This window comes from Aethalodelphis obliquidens, unplaced genomic scaffold, assembly GCF_003676395.1.
Source record: "Aethalodelphis obliquidens isolate GAN/ISIS:26980383/991018 unplaced genomic scaffold, ASM367639v1 scaffold10, whole genome shotgun sequence".
Classification (NCBI taxonomy): domain Eukaryota; kingdom Metazoa; phylum Chordata; class Mammalia; order Artiodactyla; family Delphinidae; genus Aethalodelphis; species Aethalodelphis obliquidens.
Genome location: NW_020837954.1, coordinates 38,371,908 through 38,396,669, shown reverse-complemented (window position 1 = coordinate 38,396,669; position 24,762 = coordinate 38,371,908). Strand labels below are relative to the sequence as shown.

At 44.3% G+C, this 24,762-nt stretch overlaps 1 protein-coding gene across 2 annotated transcripts in view; it reads right to left on the bottom strand.

The window, feature by feature from the left end:
- FNTB (farnesyltransferase, CAAX box, subunit beta) overlaps positions 1-17,633 on the bottom strand; it is an 84,829-nt gene extending 67,196 nt beyond the window's left edge. Inside the window, exon 1 of one of the 2 annotated variants that reach the window (XM_027111500.1) lies at positions 17,262-17,633. In XM_027111500.1, coding sequence (XP_026967301.1) covers positions 17,262-17,405 — 144 coding nt within the window. In that variant the 5' untranslated portion in view covers positions 17,406-17,633. The remainder of the gene's footprint in view (positions 1-17,261) is intronic. The other variant, XM_027111501.1, reaches the window with a different exon arrangement.
- Between the last annotated feature and the right edge of the window lie 7,129 nt (positions 17,634-24,762).

Genomic DNA, 24,762 nt, shown 5'->3' with positions numbered 1-24,762 from the left:
GTTAATGAAAGTGATATGGCTCTCTTGGGAGGAGGATGACATCCTAAAGCATCTGTTAGGTTTCAGAAACATTGCTACATGAAATGTTATAAGAAATGCTATCAGGACTAGTCACCAAAAAATTCAGTCCCATGGGATTAGCTCTTCAAAAATTTTAAACAGCCTGAAATAAAGGAACCTTGATGGGCTCCTGATTCAAAACGCACACCAAAAAGATATAAAAAGAATCTTGAGACAATTGGGGAAATTTAAAAATAAATTGGAGGGAATTCCCTGGTGGTGCAGTGGTTAGGACTCTGTGCTTTCACTGCCGAGGGCCAGAATTCAATCCCTGGTCAGGGAACTAAGATATCACAAGCCACATGGCTTGGCCAAAAACAAAACAAAACAAAAAAATAAATAAATAAAACATAAAAAATAAATTGGATATTAGATGATATTATACAATTACTTTTAATTTTCTTAGGTGTGATATTATTGCCCTGATGTAGAAGAACATTATTCTTAAGAGACGCATGCTTTATTATTTAGGGGTAAAGTGTCATAATATCTTCATCTTACTTTCAAAGATTCGGGGAAAAAAAACCAGTCATATACATATATACACGTGTGTACATACACACACATATAAACATACACACACACACCCCCCCAAAGGAAAAGTTGTGTCCATCACTGTGAAACAGGAGGGAAGCGGGCAGGGCACTACCCATGAAAGAATGACATAGCCCGAGGACATGACATAAACTGATTAGAACCAAATGGGTCCAAGATGGCAGACAAGTCAACTTCCACTAGACCTTGAGTCTCAGTATACACTCGCGGTAACACATCAGGAAGCTAAATGACACACCCACAGGCACCAAGACAGTTCTAAGACTGACCGTAAGGATCAAAAAGTGGGCGGTGGGGCTTCCCTGGTGGCACAGTGGTTGAGAATCTGCCTGCTAATGCAGGGGACACGGGTTCAAGCCCTGGTCTGGGAGGATCCCACATGCCGCGGAGCAACTTGTCCTGTGAGCCACAACTACTGAGCCTGCGCGTCTGGAGCCTGTGCTCCGCAACAAGAGAGGCCGCGATAGTGAGAGGCCCGTGCACCGCGATGAAGAGTGGCCCCCGTTTGCCACAACTAGAGAAAACCCTCGCACAGAAAAGAAGATGCAACACATCAAAAATAAATAAATTAATAAACTCCTACCCCCAACATCTTCTTTTAAAAAAAAGTGGGCGGTGACCCAATTCCTGGAAATCCCCGCCCCTTCCCAAAATAGCTGAAATACTCCTGCCACTCATTAGCCTATGAAATTACCCAACACTATAAAAACTGACAACCCCTTACCCTGGTGCCCTTCTCACCTTCTGAGATGGTCCACACTCTGTCTGTGGAGTGTGTTTCTCTCTAAATAAATCTACTTCTTTTTTTAAAAAAATAAATTTATTTATTTATTTATTATGTTTTGGCTGCATTGGGTCTTTGTTGCTGTGCCCGGGGCTTTCTCTAGTTGTGGTAAGCAGGGGGCTACTCTTTGTTGCGGTGTGCAGGCTTCTCATTGCGGTAGCTTCTCTTTGTCGCGGAGCACAGGCTCTAGGCACGCGGGCTACAGTAGTTGTGGTACATGGGCTCTGTAGCTGTGGCTCGCGGGCCCTAGAGTGCAGGCTCAGTAGTTGTGGCACACAGGCTTAGTTGCTCCATGGCATATGGGATCTTCCCGGACCAGGGATTGAACCTGTGTCTCCTACATTGGCAGGTGGATCTCTAACCACTGCACCACCAGGGAAGTCCCTAAATCCACTTCTTACCTATCACTTTGTCTCTCACTGAATTCTTTCTGCGATGAGACATCAAGAACCTGAGCTTCATTAAGTCCTAAAACCAGGTGTGTGATCTCAGTTGGAAGACTGTGGGTTTTGGCCAGGTTCAAGTCCCAGCCTCGTGGGTTCAAGTCCCAATCAGGTTTTTGGCCGGGTTCGAGTCCCGCCACGTGGGTTCAAGGCCCAATCTGAGGTGCATGGTTTCAGCTGGCAACCACGAAGGGATGGTGATAAGGTAAGAATGTTGAGAGTTAGGTTTTGGTCCTAAAGAGGCCCTTGTGATGCTGCGAGCCAGTATACTGGGGAGGACGCTCTGCCAGTGTCTGCTCATTTTTGAGCGGTAGGTCAATCCTGTTGCTTGTGCACATGCAACAGCAGATCCAGGACAGAATTGTTAATCTCTATACTCATCTCCCTGACTCTGAGGTTTTTCTCCTACATTCTTGCATTCTTGTTCATTCCTACTCCATTTCTTTCTTTCTTCCACTAACCCCAGAAAACCTGTGTGACCACCAAGGTGTACTTTTTATTGCTTTTACTCCCCTCCCTCTGACCCTTACAAGTGCTGACCCTTTTTTTTTTTTTTTTTTGCCGTATGCGGGCCTCTCACTGTTGTGGCCTCTCCCACTGCGGAGCACAGGCTCCGGATGCGCAGGCTCAGCGGCCATGGCCCACGAGCCCAGCCGCTCCATGGCATGTGGGATCTTCCCGGATCGGGGCACGAACCCATGTCCCCTGCATCGGCAGGTGGACTCCCAACCACTGCGCCACCAGGGAAGCCCCATAAATGCTGACCCTTTATTCCCAACTTATAGCTAGACCAACTCCCACTCATTATCAACACCATTGGGGATGTCTTCTATGCTGTTTCTTTGTGACAACTTTTTAGGCACTAACACCTGGTTGGGAGACTACCCTGGAAGGGACAGCATCTAAAGTCATAAGTGCAAATCTTCACCAAATTGCACGGTGGATTTTACTTAAGAGTGGAGTTTTGGACAGCTCAGGAGCTTGTCTAAAATGGGTCAGGCTGCATTAATCCCAACCAATACCCCTCTGGGCCATATACTCTGGGATTGGAAAGATTTGGACAACAGGAATTAAACGGAAAAAACTTAGTAGGTTATGTAATCAGGTTTGGCCGCAATATGAGTTAGGAAATTTAAAATTGAGTGAAGTACCCTGTGTTCAAATTTCCATGGCCTTGTATCTAGGCAATGGAACCCAAAAGGAATTTAAGGCATGTGTAGCTTGGAGGGATAACTCTAGGAAGTACACTGAGTACATATTAACTGACCCACCCTACAGGGCCATGGATCCCGAAGGAACGTGGTTCCCTTCTCCCCCGAGGTACAGGCCCTTTTGGCTACGCATTTCATAGCCCAGTCTGACCCAGACATCAGGAGCAAAATTCAGAAAACAACTGCTGGTCCTCAGACTCTGATGAACAATTTGTTCCAATTGGCTTATTTGGTTTTCGGTAATAGGGATATGGTCGAAAAGGCTGAACGCACCCAGAGAAATGTGCAAAAGGCCCAGATGACGGCAGTGGCTTTGTCCACTCAGAGACCACCAAAGGGGAAGTTGGCTTTTCTGGGCCAACCTGGCCCTGGCAGACCACAGGGTCCATGGGTAGCCATACAAGGCCAGTGTACCCTGTGTGGATACAACGGACTGGAGGGAGGATTGTGATCAACGTGCCCTTTGCAAACAGCCAGGGCATTGGAAGAGGGAATGCCCCATACGCCAGAGAGCGACGGGGGGGGGGGGGGGCCCTCAGTCATTGATGGTTTTGCAATCAGAAGACTGAAGGGGCCCAAGGCCGAAAGTGGCTCTGCCTAGAGACACCATCTACATAACTAATGTAGAGCCTTGGGTGGTCACTGATGTCGTGGGCCACATGACAGGATTTCTTAAAGACACTGGTGCAACCTTGGTCTTAACCCAAAGGATTGGAAACCTTAGCAGTCATAAGGAATACATAATGGAGCTGTTAGGGAAGAGACAGGGGCACACCTTCCTGGAACCCCTTTTCTGCAAGATCAATGGCCAGCTGTTTTTACATTCCTTCCTGGTTGTGCCTGACTGTCCCATCCCTTTAATGGGAAGAGATTTATTAACTAAGTTAGGGGCCACTCTGTTTCTTGAGGGGCAAGGGAATCACCCTCATCACCAAATGGTTCTAACAAAAAGCAACAAGGAACAGATAATCTGAAGCTAAAATAGAAGACTTAGTAGACCCTGGAATGTGGACTATCGAGGTTCTGGGCTTGGCCAAAGGTATCCAGCCAGTGGTTATTAAGTAAAAAGGGTTATATAGCGTCTAAATATAAGGTACAAATTTCTTAAACCTAGGGAAGATCCTCAAAATTGTTTGTAAATAGATTACCAAGACAGGAGGCCACTGGTCTGACTAAACTAACCATAGCTGATATTCAGAGCCTGATAGGAATTTTGGAAGAGGCCTTCTCCCCTAAACTAAATGAGGAAAAGTAAAACTTTCCAACCTAAATGAATGGGTATGTCAGTCCTTCGATATCATTGAGGTAACCACCCAATTCTTTGAGAAAGAAAACAAGACTGCCCTTGTTTTACAAATGTAGTCTTTACAGGACCAGAGGTGTGGCTCCCAAAATAATCCAAGACCCACCAATCCTTTTACCACTCCCCAAACCTTCCCTATTTATCTTAAGAGAGTTGTAAGTGTTAAACAAAGGGGAAACAGTCATCCTAGGAGGAACTTGCCCGTATCTTTGAGATGCAAATGTCCTATCTGGTCTTCTCAGGAACCCTTATCTCTGCCATCTTTTTAAACGCAAATTTTAAAAAAGAGGGTAAAGTAATTTAGAACTTGACTTGTCAAGGATAAATAGAAATCCTAAGTGTCTTTTCTGTAAACACTAGTAAAAAGGGTTTAACCATCGACATAAGGTGACCTTGATTTGTTCCATCTGCCCGAAGCCCAACTTGAATCCAACCCCTCGTAACTGATAGGTTTTATGTTGTATCTGACTCAGGACTGACATTTTGGAATGGGAACTATGAGGCCTCTGTGTTTGTTTGTGTGTTCATATGTATCTATATGTGTGTTGTGGGCGTGTGATATTGCCAAAAATGAATTCGTAAAAGAGCTCTACTTAACTGGCTTAAAAAAAATTCAGTGCTTATATAAATACTCAGAAAATAATCTGGCCAGAATGCATTTCAGGTTCATGCCATCTGAAAAATATTCAGTACTAACCTGACATCTGGTACTGAAGGTGGCTTAAGCTTGTTGGTTTGATTAACACAGACCTGTTAGAGTCATCAATGATCACTGTCAAGTATAATCCTTCTGTTGTACCTAGGTTTATTAGAGGCCAAATAAGACCTTTTTCTGTTACAACTTTGTCAACAAGTAACTCAATGTGAAAAAAACTTTTAAGAAAAGTAAGATATGTGTTTTTAGTAAAAGAAGGTGTGAAGAATGAAGAATACTGAAAAGAGTTACACATGATCAGGATTTTCTAAGACTGGATTAAATTTAGTTGGGTAAATGGATTTTGCTGGGAATGGGCTGGGACAAGACTGGATTTGGTATGTTTCTTTGCCTTTTAAGTGATCTGTATTTGTTTTTGAGATCTCCTGTAACTTTAGTTAGGGAATAAGTATTGTCTCACAGTGACCTATGATCTTATTTGACCAAGTGTTTTGAAACTTTTTGACAAGCTTCCCAAATGTCAAATTTTAATTGTTTCTTTTGATTTCCAGCTAACTTTGGGGTACTTTAGAGGGCCCCTGAGGTATCTTAGAGAGAAATATTTAACTAGGATTATTTCGTATGTTAAGTTAAATGTAATCATTCGTAACTCTGGCTATTATAACCACATTTCTTTATCGATTACACTGTTACCAGATGTTTAACCACGCCTTTTAAGCCTTTTGTCATTTACTGATATTTTAGTACTCTGATGCTGTTACAAAAAGTGCTTCATCATCAAGGAGATTCACAGAAAGGCCTTGGAAGCAGTTACAACAGTTCCACACCAAGATGATGGCTATGCGAGGACTCCAGCCCATACTGACTTAAAACAAGGAGCTGTATTGCCCCCTGGGGCCCCTAGATCAGGCATCCAGAGATTTTTACTCCCTGACAGGCAGGGTGAAGCAGTTACAGAAGACGAATCATCGCCCTTCTGCTTCCCATAAGAATATGGGATAGGGGCTTCCCTGGTGGTGCAGTGGTTGAGAGTCTGCCTGCTGATGCAGGGGACACAGGTTCGTGCCCCGGTCCGGGAGGATCCCACATGCCGCGGAGCGGCTGGGCCCGTAAGCCATGGCCGCTGAGCCTGCGCGTCCGGAGCCTGTGCTCCGCAATGGGAGAGGCCACAACAGTGAGAGGTCACAAAAGTGAGAGGCCCACGTACCGCAAAAAAAAAAAAAGTAATACGGGATAAAATCTCTGAGGGGGGAATGAAACAGGAGGGAAGGGGGCAAGGCACTACCCTTGAAACAATGACATAGCCGGAGGACATGACATAAACTGATTAGAACCAAATGGGTCCAAGATGGCAGACAAGTCAACTTCCACTAGACCTTGAGTCTCAGTATACACTCGCTGTAACACATCAGGAAGTTAAATGACACACCCACAGGCACCAAGACAGTTCTAAGACTGACCATAAGGATCAAAAAGTGGGCGGGGGCTTCCCTGGTGGTGCAGTGGTTAAGAATCCGCCTGCCAATGCAGGGGGCATGGGTTTGAGCCCTGGTCCGGGAAGATCCCACATGCCGCGGAGCAACTAGGCCCGTGCGCCACAACTACCGAGCCTGTGTGTCACAGCTACTGAGCCTGTGAGCCGCAACTACTGAAGCCCGTGCGCCTAGAGCCTGTGCTCCGCAACAAGAGAAGCCACCGCAATGAGAAGCCCAAGCACCACAATGAAGAGTAGCCCTGCTGCACGAAGATAACGCAGCCAACTATAAATAAATTGTTTTAAAAATTAAAAGAAAAAAAGTGGGCAGTGGCCCAATTCCTGGAAATCCCCGCCCCTTCCCCAAATAGCTGAAATACCCCTCCCACTCATCAGCCTATGAAATTACCCACCCCTATAAAAACTGACAACCCCTTACCCTGGTGCCACTCTGGCCTTCTGAGATGGCCCACCCTCTGTGGAGTGTGGTTCTCTCTAAATAAATCCACTTCTTATCTATCACTTCCTCTCTCACTGAATTCTTTCTGTGATGACACATCAAGAACCTGAGCTTCATTAAGTTCTGAAACCAGGTGTCTGATCTCAGTTGGAAGACTGTGGGTTTTGGCCAGGTTCAAGTCCCAGCCTTGTGGGCTCAAGTCCCAATCCGAGTTTTGGCTGGGTTTGAGTCCCAATCTGAGTTGCATGGTTTCAACTGGGTTATCTCCACCTTTGTCCTTTTTTTTTGTGGGGGGGGGGGGGTGCCAAGCTGCATGGCATGTGAGATCTTAGTTCCCCCGACCAGGGATGGAACCCATGTCCCCTGTGGTGGAAGCAAGAAGTCTTTAACCACTGGACCGCCAGGGAAGTCCCTCCACTTTTGTCCTTGACAAGACTATCTCACAATTCTGTAGAGGTAGAATTTGCAGAAAACTGATAGTAATGCAAACAATTTCTGTCCAGAGAAATACAAATTGTATCTAGTAAAATGGAAGTACTTGTAAATGCAAGTATAATGAATATTGCCCAGTTTTGCATCCACTTGCAAATTTACTTCAGCATCCCTATCTGACTTCAAAGGTGGTATGTTGAGTTCCTGTCTGAACTAGTTGTAATATCTTACTGGGTCCATGAGTCAAATAAAATCTTGGACATGTGTTCATTTTATATTTGTGTGAGTCGTGATTTTATCTTCTTTTAAAATTTATCCTTGAACAGTTTATATGGCGGGGGGGGGGGATTAGGTGGAGGACAAACAGATACTGTCAATTTTTCTGTATATTTGACATTTTTTGTAATAAAAAGTTAGAGGAACCAAGATTCCATCACAACTTTATCTAGGTATAAGAAAGATTTTTGAAAAGTCAAATACATCTGCACACACACACACCAGTACGTTATATGTATAGTAGCTAAATAAAGGTTTAAACCAATTAGAGAGTGTTTCTGTCAATTTAAAAGCAAAATACTCTACAGTGTGACACCAGCAGAGACTTTCCTTGACCAAACTTTAGTCAGGCTCCTCTGAATCCTCCTTCCAACTAGGCCTTGACTTTTTTTTTTTTTTTTTTGCGGCACGTGGGCCTCTCACTGTTGTGGCCTCTCCCACTGCGGAGCACAGGCTCCGGACGCGCAGGCTCAGCGGCCATGGCTCACGGGCCCAGCCGCTCCGCGGCATGTGGGATCTTCCCAGACCAGGGCACGAACCCATGTCCCCTGCATTGGCAGGCGGACTCTCAACCACTGCTAGGCCTTGAGTCTTATACTTCTGTGTCCATCATCGTATCACCTATTTTTAGCAAGAATCCTGCTAAGTTGCTTTAGCCAGAATCCCCCATCCCCACTATCTGATCAGGTTCCTCATCTTCCACCATCCCCCAGTGATGTCTGACCACCTTGGCCTGCCTTCACAAGGAATCCTTTTAAGTCAGTTTAGCCAGATTCTCCACCTACCTTTGATGATTCCTCTTACTAATATACCATCCACCAATCCCCCCACCTTGCTCCTTGGCTATAAATTCCCACCTTTCCTTGCTGTTTTCAGACTTGAGCCCAATCTCTCTTCCCTACTGCAAAACCCCAACATAGCAGTCCTCCTTGAACAAAGTCTTCCTTTAACAAGTGTCATGAATAATTTTTTCTTTAACAATACCTCTCCACACCCACCAGTAGAATGACTGAAGTTGAGAAGAGGGAAAACACCAAATGTTGGCAAGGATGTAGAGGAACCAGAGCCCTCACACATTGCTGATGAGAGTGTAACATGTCTGATCACTCTGGAAAAGGCCAGCAGTTTCGTTTAAAACTAAACATACACCTACCCTGTGATCCAACGATTCCACCTGTAGGTTTTTACCCATGAAAACACATGATCATAAAAAGACTTCTACGAGAATGTTTATAGCAGCATTATTCATTATATCCAAAATCTGGCAACAGCTCAGTTGTCCATCAATAGGAGAATGGGTTAAAAAACCAGCAACAGCAACCATTAGATCAAGTAGCTCAGAGGCAGTTTACCTGCAACCAAGCTGATCTTGTTAAGTATGTAAACTCTCAGGTCATAGACGTATAGAATCAGAAACTACTGGGATGGGGCCCACCCAGAGGATTCTTTTTAACAAGTCCTCCAGAGGATTCTGATGCATGCTAATGTTTGATATATCAAAGGTTTTTTTTTTAGTAGTGGTAACAGTCACTGGATTTCAGCTCAGAGGCTGATGCTTGAGTTTGACGTCAAATAGAACTTTCTTTTTTTTTTTTTTGCGGTACGCGGGCCTCTCACTGTTGTGGCCTCTCCCGTCACGGAGCACAGGCTCCGGACGCGCAGGCTCAGCGGCCATGGCTCACGGGCCCAGCCGCTCCGCGGCATGTGTGATCTTCCCGGACCAGGGCACGAACCCGCGTCCCCTGCATCGGCAGGCGGACTGTCAACCACTGCGCCACCAGGGAAGCCCAGGACTTTCTTAACTTATTGCTGTTTTTTTTTTTTTAACCTGCTCACCACACTTTTCTTCTTCTTAATTAGCAAAGGATAAACGAAGGTGAGAAGGTAAAACATTCCTCTGAACAAATATCCTAATACTTTGAGTACAAAATTCAGAGGGAGGTCAGAGTTGACCTAGTCTCCTCAACCAGCTGGCAATCCTCTCTATCAAGGCTGAGATCCCTTATGAACCATGGGTTCTCAACACTGGCTGCATATTAGAATTACCTGAGGAGCTTAAAAAATACTGATGCCTGGGTCCCACCCTCAAAGGTTCTGTTTTCATTGGTCTAGGGTACAACCCGGGGTGGTGGGCAAGACCAAAAGCTCCCCAGGTGATTCTAATGGTCAGCCAGGTTTGAGACCCACTGCCCTCACTGCCAATTCCCTTAAAAAAACCTTGTTTTAACATCAGGTGTTCCAGAAGTAACGAAGGAAAACTAAGTTTAAATCATAAACCAAAATGAACACTAGAAAAAAGTTCCCAATGGCCTACAGATCCACAGGCTATGTTATGAGCAGTAACCTGCCTCATTCAAAGGACAGGTGCTTATCATCACTGCGCTATAATATTCAACAATCCTCCTCTAACAGCATTTTTCATTAAAGAATTCCTAAAAGCCCATGCATATATGAAAACTTGGTTTAAGGCAGAGATGGGAAAATCCAGTATCAAAGGAAAAAACATGGACAGTAAGTGTTGCTAGTGTAAAAATTACTTCCGATCTCTCATCCTAAAAATAATAAATAAATTCCAGGTTGATTAAATTTGAACATGAAAAACTTGAGTCAAGTCATTAAAACAGCAATATAGGAGAATATCTTTATATTCTTCGGATAAAGATTTCTTCAAAAAGCCCAAACTATAAGGAAAAGGACAAAGAAGAACATAAATATAAGCAAGGTTAAAGGCAAACAAGAGCCTAGGGGAAGATATTTGGAACATATGTAAAAGATACTATTTTTCCCAAATTAAGACCGCTGACCACCAACAATATCAAGTCTTAGAGAGGATGTGGACAAACTAGATCTCCAGTACACCACTAACTAGTGCTTAAATTACTAGAGTCACTATGGAGGGCAACATGGCAGCAGGTAATAACACTGAAAAGGCACAGACCCTACAACCCAGCAATTCTAACTCTCCAGTAGAGACATACCTAGAAAACCCTTGCTTGCCCTCCCAAGCCTCTTTATAACATAACTTAGTCCTAACAGTACATCTCTCACTTTTCCAGTCATGAGGCACTTGATCACTTAGGATATGGCGAAAGGGGAACACAAGAGTTCAGAGGTAAGTCTACTAGTTTGTCAGAAGCTTACCCCTGCTCCTGACGGGGCACAGGCTAGGTGTTGCTACGTACAGAATGGTTTTGCGTTTGCCGAAGTGAGATTATACATATTGAGGAGTCCTAGAATATGCCATCCCAAAATATGCCTCGTTGGCATATGGATTATTCTGAGCTAAAGGCCATTGATAACCAGGAGGTGAAGGAAAAGCTCTAAAAACAGGGCATTAAGTTTCCTTTTGTAAAGATGTCTCCCTCTCCACACCAGGAAGTGGAGGACTCCAAACAACTCTTTTCAATGGAGAAGGCACGGACTTGAATCTGAATAACAAACCTTACTAAACAACTCTTGTTTACCATACTTTTCCTGGGCTTAGGGGAAACATAAGTTGTCTCCCCAACCCAGAAGCCCCAAACGCTTTTCTTTGTTTTAGCCTAAAATGGCATATAAACTCAAGTTCTAACTACCCCTTTGGGTGACTCATCGATAGGTGCTCCCATGTGTACTCAACAATGCACATGTTAATAAATTTCTGTTTATTTTTCTCTTGTTAATCTGTCTTTGGTCAGTCTAATTTACCAGGCCCCAGCTAGAGAACCTCAGCCGGGTAGAGGAAAAGGTTTTTTCCTCCCCTACTATATATTTATGTGGATGTATATGCACATGTATCTTTATATAATATAAACTAATAAATATATATTTGTGTGTGTGTATAGTCTGTGTACATGCCATAAACTAGTATGTATATTACTTTGTGGTTTTCAACGATGGAGGGATTATGTGAGAATCTAGGGGTCAGAGATGAAGTGACTGCACCCACGTCCCCAAGACTTAGGTGCCATGGCAACATAGATGCAGATCTAACCATCTGCCTGCATTCTTGACAGCTCTGTTTAAAACATAGCTCCTGGAATTCTTCTAGAAATCCAATCGGAAGCACAGAATAATATCCATTCATAGCTGAGTGGTAAAAAACAACAAATGCATTTAGAATTTTCTCTTTCACAGCTTCTATCTAAAGCAAATCTCGTGATGCACCAACTTTCGTACCATAGACCTTCCCTTCTCCCTACATCTCCCCCTCTCTCCCAGAGGAGGACCCTTCCAGAAAGCAGATTTGCTGCCTGAGACTCATGCTAATGCTGAAGATGTGGTAAAAGAATCATTAATAGATTAACTATAAGAAAAGGATTCTTCCTAAAAAAAAATTATCCCTCAGAAAAAACAAGTCACCTTATAAGAAATCCTTACAAAGTAACTCTTGCTGTGGGGAGTTCTTTCAATTCCTTATTTTGAATACAAAGTACGAGTTGGGGTTGACACATCATCCTGGAACAACCTCAGTCAAGGACTGGTGTTGGCTGCCTACAGAAGTCAGCTGATGGTATCAATGAAAGGAGACAAATTAAACACAGATTTAATTCCTGGGGACATGAACTCACACTTGCACGTGCAAACTGCCACTGTAAACCCTTTTAAAGATCACTTTAAAGGTTAATAAAGTGTTTAAGTTGCGATGATCAAAGATATGCACCAACTGGACACACTGTAAAAGAATTAGAATTGTAATTTGTGATAAAATATTCAATATCTTCCCCATATTTAAAAGGGATGGATCTCAAAAAACTGAAAGTGTGGTCTGCAAAATCATATTCACTGATCCAAAGGATAGCTCCAGTGATGATAAAAACACAAAGGTCAAAGATGGATGTGAAGAGTTTGAAGACAAATGTTTTATGAATTTATGAGGAGGAGAAAGAACAATATTTCTAAATTAGTGTGATTTTATAAAGTATGTGATTTTAAATAGGCACAGGTACCTAAATTTAAAATGCAGAAGCGGAGGCTAACACACCATTGTAAAGCAATTATACCCCAATAAAGATGTTAAAAAAAAAAAAAAAATGCAAATCGTGTAAACAAGCCTTTGGTTCGTTTACCTACATACCTAATAGTATGTGTATTCTCGAGTTGACCAAAAAACACTTTAGGGGACTTTTTAATAGGGAAAATGGGGAAATTTTGATATTTGCACTTTCTAATAGTTGGGCAACATGGTATATGCTGAATTTCAATAAGATAAAATTGATTCACATAGCTAGCCTACTGACCACTTAACAAGCAGAGCTCTGGTCCCATCTATCAGAAGCATAAAAATCTAGTTAGTGTGACTATATTTAGGGACTTGCTCCACCTCTGTTTAATAATCTTTCAGATACTAGAACTTAAAACAAGTCAACAGCAGGAGTTCGGGATTCATTTCTGGATCCCTGATGTTCCCTCCTTCAGGATCTGCAGTGGTGCAATGCCCGTCACTTGCAGCCAGCTCTTTAGCCTGGCTCTCCATCCTGTCCCCACCCGCCACCAGCACTGACTCGTCATCAGGTCAGCCCCACCCATCCAGCTGACCTAATTCCCTACCACAGCCAACCTGGTCTTTCCCTCGTAACGGCTCCTCCCACTGGCATGGCTGCCGCCCCAACTCCATCCTTTACAGCCTAACCCGAGTCCCACATCCTCCATGAAGTTGTCCTGACCGCCTCACCCCACAACAGATCGGCTTCCACTCCCTGAAATCCTCATGCAAGGCAGTCATAATTTAGCACTTCATTACATGCTCTGCTGAGTCATTCTGTGATTGCTTCCGGCATATTCTTTTTTTTTTTCCTCTAAGAGAAAAGAATTTTGACTGAGACAAATAATTCTTCTAGATTCCCCTCAGAGTTTACTGGCACTTGACTGAATGTCGTCTAATGACATCATGCCATTTCAAATGGAGAATGTTTCTGCCCCTGTTCAAGGGCAGTCTAAAGGGAAAACAAAAGTAGTACCTTCAGTAACAACTGTTGTTGGCAAACCTGCTACCTCTGAGATTGTACCGGTATTACCCTACCGGCCTGAATCACAGAGCATTTGCAATGGGGTGACTGCAGGTGGCACAAAAAAGGAAGACAATCGCTAATAATACAACCACATCTTGCTTTCTGGAGTCATAAAAGGTTCTCCGAGCATCAAATTCATCAGCTTGTCAAGAAATAAAACAGCCTGTCACGACAGAGACCTTCAAAAGATACCCAGAATCTCACCACTGCTCATTACCTCTACTACCACAGCCCTGAGCGAAGCTGCCATCACGTGTCACCTGCAGTACTGCAACAGCCACTAACTGGTTTCCCTGCACCCACGCTGGCCTCCTCACAATCTACTCTCAACAGCGACCTAAATGAGCCTGCTGAAATGCTCAACAGATTGTGTCAAAACCCTTCAATCATAGATCAGTCTGACTCCTGGTAGGAAACAGATGGCACATTCAAAGTGGGTGATTTGAGGAGAGTTCATATCATAACGCAGGGGCTAGCAACACAAGGGTACTTCATCCCCTTCTAGACCTGAAATGTGAAGAGAAGGGGTAGAGAGGGAGACAGAGAGCTCCACGGAGAAGGCACCTAATTGGAGATGTGACCTTAAGTCTAGAAACACTCCAGCCCACACAATCCTGCGGGAAGGAAATATATACGCCAATCTCATCCTTCTCCCTCACTCTCATCCCCTATCAATACTCCCCATGGCCAAATGCAAACAGAAGGCAGAAAGCAAGGTTGCCTGTCAGTGCAGGTCCACCTCCTGGGGCACATCTACAGAGCAGGGTAGAAAAGCGTAGGGTGAATCTGGGGAGGTAAATGGAAGCTATTCAGCCGAATGGCTTCCCATCTCAATCAGTGTATCTGAAAGTACGAGATCCAACCTTATCTCCTGTTCTGTTTGCTAACCTTTCTACTCAGTAGCTCTCCACTCACCAGGCACACCCCGCCTCAGGTCCTTTGTACTTGCTGCCTTCTCTGCCCAGAATGCTTTTCCCCCAGATACACACATGGCTTGTCCCCTCACCTACTTCAGCTCTCAGCTAAAACGTTACATCAGCAGAGGTTTCCTTTACCACCTTATATAAAAACCTCCCTTGCTCCTATCCCACCCATGCCTGGCACATCTATCTCCCTTATCTTGCTTTATTTTTCTCCACAGCACTTCTCTCTAACATTAGATAGATAGATGGATGGATAGATATATTTTCTCCTTTTTAATTGACTGCCTCTCTGGCCTAGAACAAAAGTTTCATAAAGGCGTCCACTTGGCCTCTTTTGTTCACTCCCTTATACCCAGTGTCTAGAACAGTGCCTGGCACAAAGAAGGCACTCACGTATTTGTTGCATGAATGAAAATGAATGAATGGAACAGAAGAACCCATAGCTAAGGACTCTTTCCACTCTTCAGAGGTTTCACTCCTACTATCAAATCATTGTTAAGCAAATAAATAGGCTCCTGATAATCAGACAGGAAGCAGGTGACAAGCATTTTTTATTGGCAATGGCACAAAATTGAGTGTTGTCAGTAAATCCCTAAGAATAAGTGGAATCTTCAGTCAGAACCAAAGGAATAACAGCAGTGTCTTCTGTAAACAACTCCTAGCAAGGTTGTTTCTTCTTATGACTATATCATCATTAACCTACCAACCTAGTGTTTCTATAAGACTCAGTCTTCTCATCTGTAAAATGTGTAAGGATTGAATGACACAATGTATGGAGAGCATTTATTGGGTATGGAACCCAATAAATGGACACTATAATGATTATTAAAACATTGAGGAAGCCATGAGAATGAGATACCATGTTATCTTCCTATGATCTGGAACAGTTTATCCTAGACTTTTAAAATGTGAGCTGGAATAATGACACGGAAAAGAAGTATAAGATGCTTTGCTATCCACCACACAGTTGGGCCTAGATCTGAAAGACATCCTATAGTACCAGTGCTCCATATCAGAACCTAGTTTCCATACCTGGCCCAGACCTTGGCCAACCCTTTTGCAGGCCAGTACCTTGTTGCATCCATTTCTGCATCGCTCATTATATCTAAGCACTTAGAACATAAGTGCTGCTTTTTCCCTCATAGGAACCAAGCAGGGCATGTGACTGCAAAAATAGTGTAAGCAAAAGAGAAAGAGCAGATCAGTACAGCTCCTGGCGATGCTCCTGTTTTTGACTTACCCCTCTAACCATGGAAGTCTCTGTTCTGGTCTGCAAATTAGACCAAATTCTGATTCCCTTTTCTCCACTAACATTTTATCTATCCATAGCCTCATCTGCTGGGTCAATTCAGTTAACTACGCAAAAGGTGACCCCATAGTCTTAGGTCAGATAAAAAGAAAAAGGCTTGACCTGAATCCACTCAACAATCCATCACTTAGGAATACTGCAAAGATCCTGTAGTAGCTTTTTCATTGATGGGAGATTTCTTTGCAATTTTTTGCAGATTTCTGTAGAAGGACACACTGGTGGGCTAACTAACCTGGGAAGCTAGATTCAAAAGGTAAGTTTCCTTTCTACCCTAAAACCCATGAAACTTAAATCTCCAGTTAAAATATTCCCTCTGCTACTATGTGTATACGTGTGTATTCAAGCCCTTGCTTTTGTTATTTTAGTCATAAATATACAATATAATAATTATCCTTACTAATTTTTGCCAAAACTGAGGCTTCCAAGCTCAGGCATGAAAATCAAAGCAGGTCCCTCCAAGATTAAGCCTAGGGATTGATCTTACTAAGAGATCTTATTTTAGTAAGCAGCCTGATGCTTACTTGTTAGTGCTAAAAAAAATCATTCTGATCACTTCTCCTAGTGACAGATGGGTAACCATTTCCACAGTAACTAACTTGGGACCAATTCCAATTGAGGAACGAGAAGAAAAACAAAACTATAATTCACTACTCATTCTGCAAACACGTTTCAAAGTGATAGGTCCCATCTACTTCGAGGCCTCAGTGAATGGCAAGTAGTACAAAATTCACACTCTTATTACAGCACTTCCCAAACTGTGCTGTTTTCCTCTCTGTCTTCCCCAACCACGCTCCTGATCAGGGGCTGTTTTATTTCTTTGCATTTCCATTGTTCGACATTGTGACCAACACACTGCTGGTGCTCAAATGATTGAATGGCTACTAAAATGTCCCCCCACGAGGCAGGCGTCAAACCTGGCACTGTGGGTCATAAATTAAACATCATGGAATGGCATGACCGCAGTCTGGCCACTTCTTTTCCCCTCTATGTCCCAAAACTATAAGCAGGGTGGGGAAAGTGCATTATCCATACGAGAACCCCCCGATGTCTGGCAAAACGGAGTGGGCTGTCCGACCCACCCGGGCTGCTTCAGTCCTCCAGGAACAGAACAAGAGTCTCTCCGCTCCCTAAGGCAGAGGGGGCCCAGGTACTGTCCTCTCCCTCCAACCTTGACAACGACCCCTCCCCAACCGGCCCCACAAGCATTCCACTCTCCAGCCCAAGCCTGGGCGCCGGGAGCGTCCCAGAGGTGGGGGGGGGGGGCGCCGCGGAGCACTGTGGGAGCTGTAGTTCCCGGGTGGGTTCCGCACCCCGGCGGCCCTGAGGACCAGACTCCCGCTCCCAGAAGCCCCCGCGCGGGCGCCTCGCCCAGTCAAGCCAGCTCACCTGTTCCGTGGACGTGACTGTTTCTACCGAGTCGTCCTGCAACCGCTCCCGCGCGTGCTCGGGCCTCAGACTGTACAGCGGCTCTGACCAGACAGGGGAGGAAGATGGAGGGCAACAGTAGGTGAAGGAACTCGGAGAAGCCATGCTCTGGAAAGCAGCAGGCGGTGTATAGGACTCAGCTTCGTCAAAGAACAACGCGCCTTGAAACTCTAGCGGGCTAAGGCGCTACGGAGAGCGGGTAGAGTCAAAAGATTTTGAACGCGAATCGCTCCTGTCGCCTACACAACCTCAGGGAGTGAGTTGCTGGAATGCTGCCGCCCCCCATTGGGCAGAGGAGCTGCTGCAAGAGGCTCAGTTTCCTGGCGCGCAAGGAAGCATGTGTACATCTGAATTTCATTTCCCACACACACACCTTTTCAACATTCTGCTCATTCTCACCTACTTATGTCAGTAGTTCACAGTTTCGGGTGCCCAAGAACCCAATGAGGGTAACTTTTTTTTTTTTTTTTTTTTTGCGGTACGCAGGCCTCTCACTGTTGTGGCCTCTCCCGTTGCGGAGCACAGGCTCCGGGCGCGCAGGCTTAGCGGCCATGGCTCACGGGCCTAGCCGCTCCGCGGCATGTGGAATCTTCCCGGACCGGGGCGCGAACCCATGTCCCCTGCATCGGCAGGCGGACTGTCAACCACTGCACCACCAGGGAAGCCCGTGGGTAACTTTTAAAAAGGCATTTCTGACAGCTCTCCTGATTGCCTCAGTCATACTATTATGAACAGAATTATTGCACACCTTTGGGTACATGACAACCGCCCAAGAGAAGCCAGCAGCTTCTCCACAAGGGAATTGCCACCTCAGTAGTCAGTGATGGAGGGAAGTGGCACTGCAATTCTCTCCTATCAATTTGGGGGTTACAGTGCAGTAGCAGGAACTAAAACTCAGTAGAAGGGATAAGTGTAAATGAAACAACCAAGAAAGTATTCACTCATTTATTCAGCAATTTTTTTTATAGAGCACCTACTACATGTCAGGCACCCGTGCTAGGCCTCAAGAATACAAAAGTGAACAAAACAAATAACGTCCCCCCCCCGCCCTTGAGAACCTTACAGCCTAATGGAATTGATAGAATTAAGTGAACGAACACTAAAAAATCTGTGAACACTAGTGATGAATTGTATGAAGAAAAATAACAGGGTCTATGAGAGAAAGTAAACGAGGAGGGGACTAATCAGACTGGGTGGTCTGGCCAAGCCTCTCTGAGTAAGTGACATGTAAGCCGAGACCTGAAGGATGACAAGGAGACATCCGTGTGAACAACATGGGGAAGCGCCTCATGAGGGAAGGGCCTGCAAGCTTGACAGAACACGCCATAAATACACTCATGTGTGTTTGTATTCATTCTGATGTTTAATCTGAAGGTGTTCTGAATAAAAGAAATTCCTATTGAGTGGGGTTAATCATCATATATGCGTCCATTAAATGTTCAAGTAGTGATTTTAGGAAAACCCTGCTACCTTTGGACAAGCAATAGAAGAGGACCTCTTTCAGGGCCCACAACAAAAAGACTGCACCAAAATTATAACACCAAGAGGTTAAACTATTTAGAGTGGGGGTGAGGTTTTGGGGGTGGGAGAAGATAGGATAATAACTGACTTTCCAGATAGACACAAACCCAACTTCCTGCTCGGAGCATTTTACTCTGTTCCCACTAAATTCCAAGCCACAAGTCCAGGACCCAGGGGACCGTGGTGCCATCCTTCACAACCAGCCATTCCCCTGTTCTCAGACTCCAGTGTCTAAGGATGAGGCTGGGATGGCCTACGGGCCTCAGGTAGGTAAACACTATCGCCCTGTCCATTTTAGAGTTGCGGTTGCTGAGTTAAGTCCTGGAGGTGCCGGAATATTTCTGAATCTGGGAATAAGTAGCTGTGTGGGTTAGGGTCACAGATATGGCTGTACAACGTGAAATAGTCTCATTATTATTTCCTCTGCATTGGCATCTTAATTGTCTTTCCCTTAGTTCTATTTTGGAAAAAATGATCTGTTAAGGTCTGGGTCATATCTAAGGATTCTGCCTTCTTTGTAAAGTGTTGCTTTGCCAGCTAGAAATTTAAATTGAACTACTGAAAGAGTAGCTGGAACAGTTTTGTAACAGATTATTACATCTGTTACTGGTGCACCTGAAGCAATTGCCAATTGTATTCAGGAAATAGAATTCTATTTCTGAAACGCAATCTCCTCCACGGTGGGATCTGAACCATGTTAATGGAACCGTGGCAAGAGTCTCCTGCAGGATAGTGTCTGTTCATGTGCTGGGCACTGAACTAAGTGCTGAGGAGAGAGTGGTGAACAAGCCACACACATTCTTAGCCCTTACGGGTCTCGTGATTTACCAGAAGAAACAGAGGTTAAACGATCATTACAGAATTGACTGTTTTATTGCAGTTGAGGGAAATGGCATGAGGGAGAAAGAAGCACAGCACACTGTGAGATTGCATAGCAGGGGAGACTGAAGGTAGTCTGGAAGATCATGAGGAAATGAGTTAACTCACCCAGGTTGAGAGAACATACCAGGCAGAGGAGACCCAATGACAACAAATTCAAGTGAAACAAGGAATGGAAAATATGAGGAATTTATACTCTTCGGAGCATCGAGAAGAATTTTCAGCCTTGGATCAGCGGCGGCCCACCAGTCGTCCTTCCTCTGAGTTTAATAAAATGACTCATTCAAGAAGCAGAATGTACATAAATACTGGCGGTATGGCAGAGAATGATGTATTTACAAGAGAAAGTCTTAGCAATGATAATTAATTAATAGTCACTCCAGCTTGGACCGCAGATGGTTTGGGTTTATTTTACCCAGTGTATGATATTTTTCTAAATTAAACTGTGAACTGTAATTGTTTTTTTAAAAAATAATATAAAATGTGGATAGTGTTATTTTGCACTTCTATCTAGGGCAAGAAAATAAGAAAAAAAAGTAAAGGTCTAAATGAACCACTAGAGGGCACTTCTGACCCTAGAGTAGCTTCTAGAGTAAGCTTTAGAACTGCTCTCACTGCATTACTCACACAAGTCCATATGTCAGCAAGGATTGTTTCCTTTAATATCTTGCAAATCTATGTAATAATACATAATTTGGAGAGTTTGGAAAATGGAAAGAACTCATCCATTATCCTGCTAGGTAATTAATTTTTCTCCCCCACAATTACTTCTCTCCCTGCATCTGTGGTCTCCTACTTTGCCTTCCCAGTCCCTCTCCCTCCTGTCTCCTGGATACAAGTGTTACCCAGCTCTTACCTAGGGCCAATCCCTCCCTCCCCCTCGTGCCCATTCTCCTTTGACTCTCTTAAGACATCAAGTTGTTCCTGTACTTGATCACACCGATCACCCACAAACAGGCTACTTCTCCACTCATGGGGAAAAAAAAGACATTTTTAACCCTCTTGATTCCACTCCTTCTTCGGCTACCTCCCCATTTCCCATTCCCTCTCTACCAGTCGCTCCAATTCCTCTCCTCCCACTCTCTTGAACCCATTCCAAACTGGTTTCCCCATTGGTTCATGTCAAGTCCCCGTTAAACTTCTAATTGCTAAATCCAAGGGCCAGTCTCAGCCTTTGTCTCATCTTCCTACCTGACCTCCTAGCAGCATGTGACGGGGTTGATCATTCCCTTCCCCTTGAAATACCTTCTTCTTGTAGTGTCTGGCACCGGCCTTTGCTATTTCCTCATCTCCCTCACGCTGTAGCTTTCGAGTCCCTCAGGGTTCTCTGTCTACAATCACTCACCTGTAGCTCAGGCAGTCTCAGTATTTCAAATACCACCAGTGGATTGAAAACCCCCTCATTTATATCTCCAAACTGGATCTCTCTTCTGAACTCGAGTTCATCTCTCATATCCTATTTGCATTTCCACTTAGATATCTAATACAATCAGTCCCCTACATACGAACGAGTTCCGTTCTGAGTGTGTGTTCGTTAAGTCCAACGAAGTTAGCCTAGGTACCCACCTAACACAATCGGCTATATAGTACTATACTGTAAAAGGTTTAAATACTTTTCACACAAATAATACATAAAAAACAAACAAACACAAAAAATAAAGAAAACACTTTTAATCTTACAGTACAGTACCTTGAAAAGTACACTAGTACAGTACAACAGCTGGCATGCAGGGGCTGGCATCGAGTGAACAGGCAAGAAGAGTTATTGACTGGAGGAGGGAGAGGAGGTGGGAGATGGTAGAGCTGAAGGATCGTCAGCAATAGGAGATGGAGGGCAAGCTGCACGTGGCAAGGTACACCAGACACGTGAACTAATACGTGATTGGACATGCGAATGCACGTTCGCGTCTGTGAAAGTTCACAACTTGAAGGTTCGTATGTAGGGGTCTTAGTGTGGTAAGTGTGTCCACAACAGAGCTGCTGGTATCTCTTCCAAACCCGTGCCCCCAGCCTTCCCCCCTCAGTTAACTGCATCCTCCCACTTTCCTCCAAATACCTTGGAGCCATCCTTGATGGCTCGCTTCCTCTCTCTCATAAATCTTGGTGAAAATACATCCAGAATTTAACCCCTGCTTACCAATTCCACTGCCGAGGTCCTGGTCCAAGCCACCACCATCTGTCACTTGGATTCTTACACTCATCTCTTAACTATGCTCCCTGTTTCCACTCTTGTCCTCCTATAGCCTAATACAAACTCAAAAGCCAGACTGAACTTCTTCAATGTAAGCAAATGAACCCCTCACTTGAAGCCCTCTTGTCATCTCAGAGTCAACCGCAAGGTCCTTACCCTGGCCTAGAAGCCCCCATGATCTGGTCTTTTCTCCTTGCACTTGCCAGCTTGTTCACTCTGTCCACCACACTGGCCTCCGGCTGTCCTGTGTCCACCCTAGGCATGTGACAGCCTCAGAGCAGCCATGCTTGCTGTCCCCTCCCCAGCAATGCTCTGCCCGCCCCCCATGTAGACAGGGCCTGCCCTCTCATTTCTTGAAGTCTTTACTCAGATTTTAATACTCTGTCCCACTCCCCTGCTTTCTTTTTCTCCACAGCACTTACCACCAGCTGACAGACTTTATACCTCATGTATTTATTTTGTTTACTGTCTGTCTTCCTCCCACTAGACTGTAAGCTCTCAGGGAAGGCTGTATTTTGTATTGTTCATCACTTATTCTCTGGCACATAATAGGCACTGAGGAAGTTAAATGACTCAAATGATTTCCAGTCACTGTAATAAACATTTGAGTGCTTGTTTGTGTAACATACTGTAGAAGATGATGACAATGAACATGATACTGGCCTTACCCTTCAGGAACTTACTAGCTAATAAATACAGAAACTGTATACATATAAATAAAGTAAACATACAAAATATAAATATAAAATAATAAATAGAGATAGACATAAAATAAGACATAATACACACACAAAATGTAGTGGGAGAAAATAGGAAAGGAATAATTCGATTTTAATTTATTAATGAAGATGGCTTTTTTTTTTTTTTTTTTGGCAGCACTGTGCGGCTTGTGGGATCTTACTTCCCTGACCAGGGATCGAACCCGGGCCCCCTGCAGTGGAAGCCCGGAGTCCTAACCACTGGACCGCCAGGGAATCCCCAAAGATGGTCTTTTAATATATAACACTCGTGTTTAGTAATAGTTTCAATAGAGTAAATATTCTCTGGTAAAGATTTTTAAATAATTACATTAGAATGTGGAAATTGTGAAATTCTATTTTCATTCTTATTTCCTGTAGCACACACAATGTATACAAATACTGAATCATTTTGTTGTGCACCTGAAGCCAATATAACGTTATATGTCAATTATACTTCAATAAAAAAAGGAAGGAAGGGAGGGAGGGCGGGAGGAGGGGCCCATCCTGTTCACAGCATCCTACCTCTTGCTTACTTCAATGAATGATTATTACAGTCACCATCCATGTCAACCCACCTCCCTCCTCCTTGTTCTCTCTAACCTGTGTCTGGTCTCTATTCCATCCTAGATTTTCCATCTGTATCAGCAACGTCACCCCCGCAGATGCCTGCACCTACTACTCTGTGAAATTTCGGAAGGGGAGCCCTGAGGGAAAAAAAAGTTTCAAATCACTCCAAAAAGAACAGCTTTCTGAACAATGATTTTATGGCACAGAGAACAACTATGAGCTTCTCAGAAAGCAATGTATCATCAATTACACATACCTGCATTATTTTACTGTGTCAAATATTGATATAAATTTAATCATTATATATTACTAATCATTACATAGACTCTACTACTGAAAACCTGTACAAAAGTATTGCCTTTAAATCCTGTTTGGGATTTACTGTGGTGAAAACTATTTTACCAGCACATACAAAATTGAAGCCAATTCAAAAGCATTGCTCACATTGAGAAATCAGAGAAATGATTTTTTAATTAATTTATTTGTTTTTACTTTTGGCTGTGTTGGGTCTTCATTGCTGTGCGCGGGCTTTCTCTAGTTGTGGCGAGCGGGGGCTACTCTTCGCTGCGATGCGCGGGCTTCCCATTGAGGTGGCTTCTCTTGCTGCGGAGCACGGGATCTAGGCACATGGCCTTCAGTAGTTGTGGCTCACGGGCTCTAGAGCGCAGGCTCTGTAGTTGTGGCACATGGGCTTAGTTGCTCCGCGGCACGTGGGATCTTCCCAGGCCGGGGATCAAACCCATGTCCCCTGCATTGGCAGGCGGGTTCTTAACCACTGCGCCACCAGGGAAGCTCAGGAGAAATGATTTTTAAAACTGTTGAGAGGCAATGCTAGACGTGTACACTCCAGAGCCAACCAGTGACCCTCAACCTAGTCTGTGCCTTTAAAAATACAGATTCTCCTGGGTGTCAGTGCAGGCCTACCCAATCAGAATCTCTGGGGCTGGGTCCCAGGCACGTGTATTTTTTAAAGCTATGATGCTGATACACAGTCAGGGTTGGAAGCCACCCCAGCCTTCTTTTTATGTGGCAGGAATGCTGGCTGTTCACTAGAGGTCTGATCCCTTTCCATAGGGGCCATTGCAGCTGGGAAGTGACAGCCCATCAGTCCCCCTTGCATGTAGGCAGGGCCTTCTGACTGAGTTCTGGCCAATGTAACATGAGCAAAAGTGATGTCCACCATATGCAGGCCTGGCCCTCTGCAGCCTCCTACTCACCCCCTATTTCCTCTCTTCCCCTCCCTGCCAGCAGGCGGTTGATGCCTAGGGCAGCCCTCCCTAGGCTGTTGAAATTGAGATTTTTAACTTTTCAGGCCCTCCCTAGAAAGTTAAAAGTTTCAATTAACCTAGAGATCTTCAGTGTTTTACTCCACTGGACAAGTGGTAAAATAGATTCAAAATGATTTTCTGGACAAATGTTTCAACATCTTCCAGATGTGTATTATTACCACTCCTTCCAAACAGTATTTTTGAAGTTTGCTAACTTATCACTACAGGGTCAACTCTCCCCAGCCCTGCTGAGTGTCCCAAAGTTTCATCTTCCCTACCCCAGTGTCACAGAGCCC